Here is a 12,822-nt window from a genome sequence, read left to right on the forward strand (position 1 = left end):
CATCCAAGAATATTTCCTTTGAGGAACTCTTATCTCATCACTTGGTTTAGCCTGAAGGGGAGTTTTGTGCTCGGTGATGATAGTGGAGCTATGTCAGCCACAGTGTGGAGGTTTAGCTACTTGGCCCCTGTTATAACAACTCTAGGAGTCTTGAGGAATGTGGGTTTGTCCTGCAGTCCGTTACTACCCCCCTCTCGCCCAGTGTCTGCCTCACTCTGTGTCCCCTCCCCTCTCCCAAACAGGGCAATTCCCTAACTTTTCTCTTTTTCTCACAAGGCTATAGTTCAATATTCCATTCGGGGGCACATATCCTGTCTCGAATTCCGACGGGGCTCCTCGACGCCAAGGCACTCCAACTGCTGCAAGGTATTAGTACCTCTTGACAACGCTAAAATTTGCTTATCAATGGCTCTGACCATTCTTTCAGCAGCCCGTTGTTTCACGGAGATTATCTCTTTATATGCATGGCTGCCATCTGAAGATGCACAAAGGTAGATGGAAAAATCTAAGAATGCTAACGGATGACGCGCGGATGCTGCACTTTTCTCTCTAACCGGCTTTTTGGTGTTAAAATGGGCTCGTCACGTTTTGCAGATAATGCATTGCTCGCCTTGTTTGAGTTTTAGTGCGGTCTTAAGTTTCTTGCAGAGTATAGCGGAATGAAGAGCGCACTCACCTATTTTTCCATCTGTTGTGTTTCAACTAGTAGGAGTTGATGTTGCGTTTTTTCTCCATTCATAAAGTCGTGGTGGCGTGCAGATCTCTTTTCAGCGCGTCACTATCGTGGAAACTCTTATGTGCTTTTTTTGGTCAGCTTGCAGCAGATGTCTTGAATGGCTGGTTTGCACTTTTTAAGAGTTGGGGACTGAACCAGACACACTTGTGCACAGCCTGCTCCAAATTATCTGTGCTTCTGTGCAGTGGATTAACAGCAGGCTTAAATGAACTTGTAATGTTGCACCTTACGTAATTATTAACTGTTTAGGTGGAAAAGAGTGTAAACTGTACTTGGTGTGATTTGTATCTCTAAGCAAATAGGCTCATTTTGTGCTGCGTTAAAGGGCAAGTTTTGCACCAGCGGCCCGACGATTAAACGATAATCATGACGGATGCTTTACCTGCTTTATTTTGACACCACACTTGCAGAAGTGCTCGGCAGAGCTCGCTCTCCGTAATTGATCTTGCATTTCTTTTGTTCGGCTCTGATCCCGCCTCCACACTCAGCTGCAGGGAGCGCAACATTTTGGTTTTCGAGGGATTTTTTTTGAATCGGTGTTTAGAATAAAAAGCGATGATTAAAAAAGGACGTCGCGTAAAAGTTGTGCCAGATTCATGTTTGGACGCGCTCTGGTTTTTTTGCCTTAAAGAAACGGAAAATGTGAATTATAGTATAATAGTGGACAATTATATTCACATGTCTTTTTTCCTCAACATCCATCCTGCCGGGTTTTGCCAGCTACCTCTCCCCGTGTCTGAGCTCTGCATACTTGATTGAGTTCACGGCTCATCCATCTCTCCTCTTCCATTAAGGATGTGGGGCCATATTTCTCCTGTATTCCAGCCCAGCTATGTGATGCGGTTGGACACTGAGTTTGCTGAGGTTGTATATCACAGGGGGCCCAGAGTTCCCCGTTAAACCCGTAGTCTGCGAGGAGGTAAAGAATGAGCCTCATGGCTGTCTAATGCCGCTGGAGTCGAGATATTTTTCATTTGAATTTAGCCTAACGCCCTCAGGACTGAGTTACATTTAGAAACCAAGGCTCCATAAATCACTCGATGAACACTGTATGAGTGAATAAATGACTAATTGTTCTTTGTTAATGACCAGTTTTCTTTCTGGTTGTGAAATGTGGCATTTTGACCCGACTGATTATCTGATACTGTACACGACTATCTAACCCTCAACTCCTGTGCTTTTCTCCCAGCACGCCGTTAGTCCTGCTCTCTAGCTCCCTCTGGTCTGAAGGCAGCCATTTGGACCAGTAGGTGTGTGAATGAAACCACAGCAGAAGTGCTTCAGTAGCCGGTAGATTTATGTTCTCAACAATAAAGTTTAGCTAAAGTTAAAGATAATATGTGTAAATGACACACTATCCCTTAAGGGGCAGCAGTGTAAAAGCTTCTTCATGGTCCAGTGTCCCAAAGGGCAAAAATAACCTCCCCCTTTCACTTTGTTTTAATTTTAATAGGTAAAATCTTTATTATCCTTTTTAATGTCAGTAAACAACACTGAACGCTGTATGTTTGACACACAGCATGTTTCTCTAATCAGTTTATGACCTCTTTCCCAGTTTTTGCAGTTTTTGGTGTCTGTTGAGTGATAAACTTGTTACGAGAAGGCTTTGAAGTGCAGTACACTGAAAACAGATTGCTAGAAGTCAGAATTTAAGTCTCTCTTCTCTTTCCTTGCGTGTCCACAAATCACATGTTTTCTATTTTCTTACTGTAACCGCCCAGCATCAAGAAGGAAAAGAAGAAAATGAAATGCAAAGTGTTTTGCATCGGAGTATATCGTGTTCTCTTCACAGTGGTCAGAAATCTATGATGGGCCTCATTTATTTCATCTGCTCATTACACAGGGTAGACGTGGAGCTTTAACGATATATAAACTCAATTAATTAACTAGCAAAGTTATCATCATCAATAAGATACCATAAAATAGTTTATTGTAACAACATTACAAATTAAGAGTGTATGAAATTCAGATATCAAGCAGAGAAGTTGAAGTGGTGTTGTTAAACTCTCCTCATCCAAAGCTTTGCGAGGTCTGAGTGTAAATGTGAGGCTGTTAATACACTGCACTAAGATTAACAGCAGCTCTACACCATCGCCACGCCCACCAGAACCTACCGTGTAACCCGACATGCACCTCCCCCCGAAGTGTAACTACACATGACGCACAGGTGTCAGTGCCACTGTTCAACCTGTCAGGTTTTATCCTAGAAGCATAAATCTACTGTCTTCCTTGGCGTGAACCTCTTGGGATGTAACTTTGGTGCTCTCAGAAGACCCAGAAAGGGAAGCTTGCACGAGCAGCACTGTAAGATCAAGATGTCGTCTGAAAGTTCAAACGAGGAACAGATAAAACAGCTAAAATGTAAAATAAGTGAAACTGCTGGCTTCTTGAAACATTGAAGTAGTTTAACTAGCTAACACTGTAAAGAAACAGATATAATAGCCAAAGATAATATAAAGGAGTGATAAATGTAACATCTGCCACTTGAAGAATCAATGCTTAACCAAAACAACCCCCCCAACCGGCTGCAGAAGAGGGCTTCCTGTTTAAAGGGAGGTTTTCCTTCCCACTGCTGTCAGGTTGTAGCTCATAGGGGGCGGTTGTTCGTGGGGGTCTTTACCTTACAATATAAAGCACCTTGAGGCGACTGCTATCGTGATTTGGTGCTTTGAAAATAACATCGAATTGAACTAAAACACTGATGATGTGATGGAGTCATAGAGCTGATGTGAAACATAGTTAAGATGAACTTTTCTGTAATTAGCAGTGTTAAAAACATCTAGTTTATTCAAATGAACTCAGGTCATGCTGTGAAATGGGCCCGTCTGAGAGGCCTGCAGAGTAAATCTGATGGAAAGGTGTTTCCTGTTAGACCAACGTCTGTGTTTAACTTGTCTCTTAACTTTAATATCCTTTCTTCCTCTGTCTAGCCCTTACTGTGGAGTGCACACCGTGATTTGGTCTGGATCCAGGTCCAGGTCCTGCTGCTCAGTCTGGGTCCGTAAAGTGAAGAGTCACGGAGTGAGCATCAGCACAGGAGGGACTCAGGTGGAGGTATAGCCGACCGATGGGATCTGGGAAGCTGACTCAGGCTCTGCTGGGATGGGTGGTGATGTGCCTCGGGGCGGTTCAGGTGGCTTGCAGTCAAACTGGGAATGGCCCGTACCAAGCTAGCCGCTTCACCGGCACCGTGGACCAGAGGGAGGCGCAGCGGGTTCGACGCCGCGGCCAAGAGACATTGAGAGGGTGAGAATCTGTGTGTTTTACTGTCAATGGCCAAGCACAAACATAATACAGAGTCACATGACACTGCAGGCTGAAATGAACCCAAAGTTCATGTAGCAACATTTGTCTCTGTATCTGAACAAGGATTCAAACCATGAATGTTTTCTCCTTCTCTGCTTTCCTGGCAGCCGTATTTGAGCTGCTGTGCTCTCTGGGCTCAGGCCGAGCTCGCCTTATACCAGATCATGCTGCTGAATACTGCAGCGCTTTGTCAAAAACAGGACATTTGACATTAATAGACCGCTCGCCAGAATAAAATCTCCTGTGTTTTGTGGAACATACGGGAAAGCACAGCTTTCTATACAAGTCATGACCCAAATACCCCGACGTGTACTGGCTACGCTATACAAAGGTATTCAGGAATGTAAGGAGATTATAGGCCTCAGTGTTTAAAGTATTTAACAGAGAAATTCAGTGAGCTGGGAGGTGCAGTGCTGTGCAATAATATCAACCACTCCTCATTTCTTTATATTTTCCTTCCCAGGAGTCAAAGTTTTGAGCAGTAGTTCTTCTTTGTTGAAAGTTTTTCTTTGGGCTTTGGCTGCTTTTCAGAGGAGGTTTCTGAGGACTGTCTTTTCACTGTTAAACTACTTCATGCTGACCTTTAAATCATTCATGCATAAAAAGGCATCTAACATACGTGACGAGCCTGTGTCGTGCACCCAGACAAACACATATTTGTTCCCATTTCTTTAGTTGAGTATTTGAAAAATGCCAAACATGACACAGTTTGAACACCAAAGCATTTTACATTTGAACCTATGAATGTTTTTAAAGTGCTGTTTATTTGTCTGTGTGTGGGGAACATCCAGAAACATCATCTCAGCAGCTGCAGCCGCTCACCTCTCCCTCCTGTTTCACGTCTCTTTCACTTTGTTACCTAAACATCATGAATGAGGAACATACACGTCAGTGCATCAGCGTTTTCGCTGTGTATTTCACCTCTTCTTGACAAACAAAGAGTGTTTTGTTGGAGCCAGCTTCAGTGTCTGCATCAGTTGTTCCAATCAGTCTCCCATCTGTCCCAGCTTACGGTTCCCCCGGTGCCAAGTCACAGGAAATGAGGTATTCGTATCACCCACGGGGGGGTATGAAAAGGGCATTTGTTTCACCGTTGCAGGTGACGGAGCAGCTGAAGGAGTAACGTGGGGCTGGAATGAAAGACAGCCGAGTACCAGAGAGGAAAACTATGAGCGCATAGCTGGAGGTTTTGAGTTGAGGCTTATTAGAAGTGCGGGGCGGCGTCACCGAGCCGGTGTTTTCTCTCACAACATGTCCAGCGCTGAACCACAAATAGGCCGGTCTGCCCGTCGCTCAGACTGACTCACATGTTTTTCCTTGACATATTTAAAGGAGATAGACCAAAGTGCACGACCCCTTTACCAATCCTACGACTTATCCTGCCTGACACAAATATAAGCACGGACATGTGATCAGCAATAATTCACATTCACAGTTCGTGTGACAGGCCAGGGGAGAGAGAGGCAAGAAATCAGACGCTTGCACAATAGCGCACTATTACCATCAAATAGAGTGCGGTTTCATGAGAACAAGTAACAAAAGCCTGCAGACTTTTTCCATTACACTGCTGAGCGTTTGAAACCCCACAGTGTCAGGAATAAAATGCTCATGCAGCGATAGTTGCGCTGAAGTGAACTCGCAGCATCTTTGCTTTGAAACTCGGGCGTGTTTAGGCTAAAAAAGGTCCGCTCGCACGCTGGGCTTGGGGCCACGGCGAGTACCACAAACCAGAGTTGTTTAACAAAACGCTGGACTTGGTTTCTGATTATTTTGATTGGATTACTTCGTGTGCCTCGGTGTGCCTGGTAACTGTCACTGAAATGATTCTTTTAAGGTGCCTCCCGTGTATTGCAGCGCTCCGGCCAAAGCTCACGAGCTCAAGTGTCGAATCTAGTTTCAGTTACACTCTGGGGGTCGTTGGCCCAAAGCGACGGCGGTTCATCTGACATCGGGTAAAATTAGTCATCTGCACATGAGCAGCTCTGGACGGAAGCCTCGAAAATGAAGAAATCTCATTGGTGACGAGTTTGGGCTGTTAGGCTTTTGTAGCGCGAGCTCAGTGTTTGTTGAGTTTCATGGCAATTCATTCACACTGGGTCTGTATTCATGTGAGTGGTACTAATCACAGCAGGCTGTCAGTAACTCGGCGTTCACAGATTCTCCGTGTGGGTGATGCAGGGACGTCAGCCTAACGATGGTCATTACGTTGGCCTTGGGCTGAGGTGCAGTGTTTATTTGCTGGCTACAGCTCCAGATCCCCTGGTCTGTCTCTGGCAGTGCTGGGTTTGATGTTGACTGGCTGATTTATGGGCTCCCGCAGCACACCGCACCCTTGCACCGCCTCATGTGAAGGCGGGATCGAATCCGAGCCGGCTGGCTCCGTGTCCCACGGCAAACCGCCGTCTGACCTGCTTTACTTAAATCTGCGATTGACTAACTCAAACGAGTGTATCATTTCTTTATCATTTAGTAAGACTGCTCGTATGTTCGGGCTGAAAAGTCTTGCTACATGATTTCTTTCACCGTTTTAACTTAGCCCTGCTCGGCAGCTCCTCGCCCGGCTGAGATGCTGGCAAACTGGCAGCCAGTCGGCCTCAAACCAGAGGATTACATTTAGTTACTTTCCAGGATAATGTCAATACCACCCTGATGGCCTGGATGGGCTCCTCTGTTTACAGACTGCCTTGGCATGTGCCTGATTTGAACCAGAATAAAGAACGATTTTGGATATCGAAACGCTTTCGCCTCAGACCTGCAGGAGCGTGAGTGCTTTCAGGGCACAGGAAAGAAAGTCCCTCTTAAAAATATAGCCACAGAGTTTCCCTTTCTCTTTTCTGCACATTCGGATCCATTTTGGGATTTTATGCTCGCTGCGAGTGAGCTGACAGGATTATCTGGGACAGCTGATTGGCGTGTGGCTCCTGCTTAATGTCAGACTGCGTCAAAAGACTTAGCCACAAGTTTCCTTCCTTCTTCTGATATGTACGCACAAGAAAACACATTTGTGTAGCTGTATTTGTTTTACAATTACCTTTGTTCAATTAGTCCATGTTTCTTCACAAGAAGCACTTTTCATGGCATGAATAATCTCTGGCCACAGAAAAATAATCACTTCTTTTTATATCGAAGCAATAAGAACAAACACTCGCTCTGGGCCTACAAAACCACAAAACACAGACAGTTACTGTGCTGTAAAACGTTATCTCCCTCAGTCCTTCTGACTGACGCCTGATAAAACAGATTTATTGTAGTTCCTGTTCCTGCTCCGCTTTGGTCGCTCAGCGTTTAGCATCTTCAGAGTTCCTCCTTTTTTTTATTCCAGTCTGTTCTTCAGTTTTTAATTTTCTCGCTTGCCCGAGTTTCTTTCCAGGTTTTAAACTTGATGGTTTTCTTCAGCTGCTTTGAAAGCATCAAACATTGAATCATTTTGCACATATTTAAGGGCTTAAACGTGTCATTCGAGCTGGGCCAGAGTTTTCCTCCTTTGTCTGTTGCACATTATGTTTTTCAGCTTGTTAAAGCCGACTCATAAAAAGTTACCGATCATCGTCAGCTTCGTATCTGTCTGCAGCTCATTTTCTCACATTTCTTTATCGTCAGACTCATTGACTCATTTGTAGAGAAACGGGCTGTTTGAGGCTTCAGGCGTCTGAACCTGTGACCAGTACAATCGCAAGCGTACGTGGGCAAAGACACCGGGAACTGAATGAGTCAGCCCGGCGTCGTGAGTCCGGCTGCTCTGCACTGGCCAACGCAGATCAGGGTGACTAATTTTCTCAGCATACCCGGTTTCTGGGCCACTTCCTGTAACTTTGCCTTCATTCTTCACTTTCCTTTGGATGAGGTGGCAGCTATTTCCCTTTTGTTATTATTAATGGCAGTTAATGAGCGATCCACAGGACGGGGGTTAGCTTCAAAGGCAGCAACATGGCCACAGAAGAGTTCATCTGTTGTAGTTTTAGCTGTGAGAACAGTAGGACATTTCAATATTGGGGGGAACCCCCCGGGGCTTGAACTCCTTTTTATGGCAGTTTTTCATTTTGCTCTTGGTTCGCCCTGTAAAGCCTCCTCTGTGCAACGGGAGACAAGGCGCTGACCCAGAGGAAAGAGGTGAAAGAAAGAGGAAAGAAAACAAACCAGAGCTTCTGACCTCGGGGTCGCGCCTCGTAATTCGTTGGATATTGACATCAGGTCAGCGGAAAATCGTCAGTGCTGCGTGAAGGAATGGATCAGGAAATAATTTTGCTCGCGAGCGCTCGTTAGGCGTTGGCATTCAGATTCTTGCTGTGTCCATTTCTGAACTTCGGTTTGTGTGTTTGCAGAAATGCAGCCCCCTCTCAGGGTCCGTGCAGCTCACGCTGCTCTTTGCTTCGTTTTCATATCTCCGTTTTCCTTCTCCTGCTTCTTCTCAACATAAACTTGTTTGCTTTCTCTCCCACTGATCTCCTGTTCCTTTCCCACCAACCCGTCTTTCCTCTTCCTAATCACCATTCCTTTCGCTCTTTTCACCCTTTCTCTCCAAAGGTCACAAATTGGTTTCTGCAAACACCCTTAAAGAAATTTTCCCCGTTGTTCTTTTACGTGTTTGTCTTCTTTCTTTGTCCGACCGTTTATTCGACCTTCATTAATATCTCTCGTCTGCCTGCCCACCTGTTTTTCTGTCCTGTTGTCCCCCAGTGCCATCTGGGAATGTGGTTGGAGGTGTGCTCTCCATATATCAGAGACTCAAACTCCAGCTGTCATCTTCCTGGTAAAAAACTAGGATTATTGCAGATGCTGCCCAGTGAGGCGGGGTAAGCACACAGGAGCAACTTAAGTTCATCAGCCTCAACGCCTTAAATTCCAGTTTTATTTGGGATTAATCAAGGAAAAGCTGCACTGTGGTGTTAGTGGGTTGGAACTACAAATACATCAACCTGACTTTTACTGGTTTGTCTTTTTTTTTATTCACTAAAATCAACTAGTGTCTCCATAAAATGTTTTAAAATCTAAAATCTTTTCAGCTGTTCCGATTAAAAAACAAAAACAGTTTGGCACATCGACTCCTTGCAAAGTGGAAAATTGTAATTTTTAAACATTTGGGCAACAATTTCTGCACAGTTAGCAAAAAGAAAATGAAATGTATTTAATTATTGAACTTTAAAGACACTAATGAGCCGTCGACCAAGAAAAACTAGCTGCTTTATTCATTTTGAGTCTTAATGCTAAGCTACGCTAACAGGCCTCTGTTCCCACTGCATACGAGGGTGTTAGCATCGTCTCATGAAGCCGAGCTGGTCTGAAACCCGGACACGCACCCAGTCAAACGTCACTCTGTGTTTGTGGCTAGCTTGGTGTTAGCATGCTGTCTGTGCAGATACTTGCAAAGAGCTTAAGCTGTGTTTGCAGCATAATGCGGATGTTTCTGCAGTTTCCACTCTACCATTGCGCCGTTGTCAGTTTTTGCAATAAAAATAACGTCCATATTTCCACCCTCGAGACCTGTATCAATGGACCTTCTCTCACAGAAACCAAAATAAGCCGACTGTAACAAACACACGTAAACAAAAACGCACTTTTGTTTGATTTTTTTCTTTCTATCCACCTGGTACGCAGGTAACTGCAGCGCCTCCCCAGCACAAGTGACGACATACAGTAACTGTAACTGTAAAGTAAGCAGTGAGTTTAGTACAATGATGCGTCACATTATTAAGTTATTGAGACAGGTAATGTGATTACAGTATCTCGTTACTTTGTAATGCATCACAGCCAGCACTGCTGGTGTGAGTGTGTTATAGTTATAAATATGAACGTGTGTGTTATGTAAAGTGAGAGCAGTGTAGAGTGCTGGGTGACCGGAGTCCATTCAGCATTTCTTAATTCGACATTTCTGCCTTTGAGCTGATGTTCTTAGAAAGAAACGGGGCAAAGATATTTCTGTTAGCTCTGGAAAAGTTGTAATGCAGGACTGTGTTGAGCTGCATCATGGGAAATGTAGTATCCAGCTGTCACTTAGGGACCAGAACTCAGAACATCTCAGCTCTGCCAACTTATTTTATGAGTCTGGTTTGTACTGCTTCATGTTTGGTGTTATAAAAAACTTTGAGTAATCTACTTTTACCAAAAAAAAGTTTCTGTTTTCACAACACGATAAATTAAATCCTGGGGGTAGAAAATTGTCCCGGCTAACGGGATGTGATCCCTGTGGCAAATTATTTTACTATGAGCATCTGGATCAGGCTTCATCCAAACTCACCACACTGCGGTCCGTCGCTACTTAGTCGTGCCATCGGCAAATGACCAACTTGGATGACCGCAAACACTCGTCATTATACGCTCTGGACGGTGACTGAGGATAACAGTAGTTTAGCCACACAGCTGGAATCCTGACCGACACTGACCTGAGTGTCTCGTGCTTGCACGAGTCTTTGACGACCGATGCCCGTTTGGACAGCTCCTCCTTTAAATATACAAAGAGGTGTTTTTATTCACGGATGACTGAGATTGTAGAGCTCCTCTCATTAGCTTGTAAAACAGACCTCAGTCCTGACGGCATGTTTATGTGTGTGCTTGAGTGTGTGAGCAGACCCAGTCGGTTCTAGATGTGGTTTAGCCATTTCCTCTGAGGAAAACTCTGTGGCTAACCTTTAAGGCCAGACAAGCAGCCCATGAGCTGTGATGAGTGTTACATCTGTCAGACAGGGTCAAAGTTTGCTCTCTACCACTAAGGATCAGAGCCGACTACCAGCAGGGTCTGTGCCAGAAATCAGGGCGGCCGGGCATATCTTTGAGAGAAAGGAGGACTCTGCACATCCTGTTTTTCCAAGCTTAGAAATGAGCATTGAAGGAAAACAAAACACTGTGCTGAAGGCCTCTTGCATTTCCCTCCTACCAAGCCTGAGAATACATCAATCCATCACTTTACAATGCTTTCATATCAAAGTTTGTTTTTTCTGAAAGCAGAGACCGAGCAGGTTCTGGGCTCCTCAGAAATGAGCTGATGTGTGTGTGTTTGTTCAATGATGTACTGAAGTATGCTGGCAGTAGTAAGTAGTGTGTTTCTTTGTTCTTTTCTCTATCAGACCCAATGTGTGCGGCTCTCGCTTCCATTCATATTGCTGTCCAGGCTGGAAGACTCTGCCGGGAGGAAACCAGTGCATTGTTCGTAAGTTCCCCACATCGCAAAACTCAGCGGAGAAGATAGCAAATAGGCATAGCACGATTTGGTTCGTGCGATTATGTATGGTCATTAGATCGACTCTCCTTTCCGCTCTGTCTTGGTCTTTTCGCTCTCCAGCGATTTGCAGGAATTCTTGTGGTGATGGCTTCTGTTCCAGACCCAACATGTGTACCTGCTCGAATGGCCAGCTTTCCCCGAGCTGTGGAGCAGGAGGTCAGTATCTACACATCACACGCACACACGCACACACACACGCACACACACGCACAGTTATGATGATTATTATCAGCTGTGGTTTTTAATGCTTTTTGATATGTATCAAACAGTATCGCCGTCACTGTTACACCACAACCAAAGCAGGATCCTTTCATGCTGCTTAAACCAAACTCTGACGCTGCCACCTTAATGCCAAAGCAGAGACTGAGACCAGGAAACCTTTGCTTAATCTTCTGTTGTCCAGCTTTGGTGAGCGTGAGCCTCAGTGTCCTGTTGTTAGCTGACAGGAGTGACGCCCTGTCCAGCGTTACCTTCCTATCAGCTCCAAACAGGCTGGTCATTCTTCTCTGTCCTCTGGCATCAACACAGCATTTCCCAGAGTTCTGTGACTCACGTGATGCTCCTTGTTTTTCAGCCCATTCTTGGTAAACCGTGACTGTGTGGAAAATCCCAGCAGTTTCTGAAATACTCAGTGTGGCACCAACAAACATGACACATTCAAAGTCACTTTAATCACCTTTCCTCCCCATTCTGATGCTCAGTCTGAACTTCAGCAGATCATCATCATCATGTCTGCATACTTAAATAAACTGCTGCCATGTGATTGGCTGATTTGACATTTGTATTAGGCAGCAGTAGATTAAATAAATCAAACAAAGTCGCTTTCTCTCTTTGCCCAAAGATTAAAACCTCTGAAAACTCAACACACAGAATATCTAAGCAGGACGTAGCCAGCAGCATCTTAGCATAAATATGAGAAGACCCATCGAGTTATTCAGAAGCAGAAAACCTTTAGCTGTTTCTGCAAATAGTCGGGTACCAAATTCATGTAAAATGACATCATGTAAGAGTCACATGTATCTTGTATCAAGTCCTAAACATGAGGTGGTTTCTTTTTCTTCAAATTCAAGCCTTTTGCCTGAGAGCATGACGTCCACTTGTATGTTTTCTTACCAGCACAAGCAAAATAATCAGCTGTCACTGTTATAGTGGAAAGTGCAGAGATGGTGTATTTCCTTTAGCCCTCTGAATGGTTTCAGGCCTTACTTCACTCTGCTGTTCGAAGCTGTGAAGTGTTTCTTTTCCTCTGCCACACGTCTCTATCCCACCTTACTCTTATAGTAACACTCAGGCCAGTGTAATAGCAGTGTGTGGAGCCTGTTCAGGTCACAGGGTTTGTCAGGATTAACGTGGAGAGTCTGGCTGCCCGGCTCAGTCTGCTGGATTAGTTACAGACCACTCAGGATGTGTGTTTGGAGCAAAGTGTTGTACTTCACATACAGAGTGTGTGAAATCATGTTTGTCTTTATGAGATTACTGCACAGTGTGCGGCTTTTCAGTATAAAGTTAATATGTGCAAGACACACTGCAAACATTGTTGTTAAGCACCACTGTGGGAGCAAGA

At 44.7% G+C, this 12,822-nt stretch overlaps 1 protein-coding gene across 1 annotated transcript in view; it reads left to right on the forward strand.

Moving 5' to 3' along the window:
• The first annotated feature begins 215 nt into the window (after positions 1-215).
• fbn3 (fibrillin 3) overlaps positions 216-12,822 on the forward strand; it is a 63,735-nt gene continuing 51,128 nt past the window's right edge. The window contains exons 1-4 of the mRNA XM_084921217.1: positions 216-366; positions 3,667-3,982; positions 11,104-11,186; positions 11,319-11,414. Of these exons, the coding sequence (XP_084777343.1) occupies positions 3,804-3,982; positions 11,104-11,186; positions 11,319-11,414 (358 nt within the window). The 5' untranslated portion in view covers positions 216-366; positions 3,667-3,803. The remainder of the gene's footprint in view (positions 367-3,666; positions 3,983-11,103; positions 11,187-11,318; positions 11,415-12,822) is intronic.

The sequence above is a fragment of the Perissodus microlepis genome, chromosome 23 (assembly GCF_051167445.1).
Source record: "Perissodus microlepis isolate ML-2025 ecotype Zambia chromosome 23, ASM5116744v1, whole genome shotgun sequence".
Classification (NCBI taxonomy): Eukaryota; Metazoa; Chordata; class Actinopteri; order Cichliformes; family Cichlidae; genus Perissodus; species Perissodus microlepis.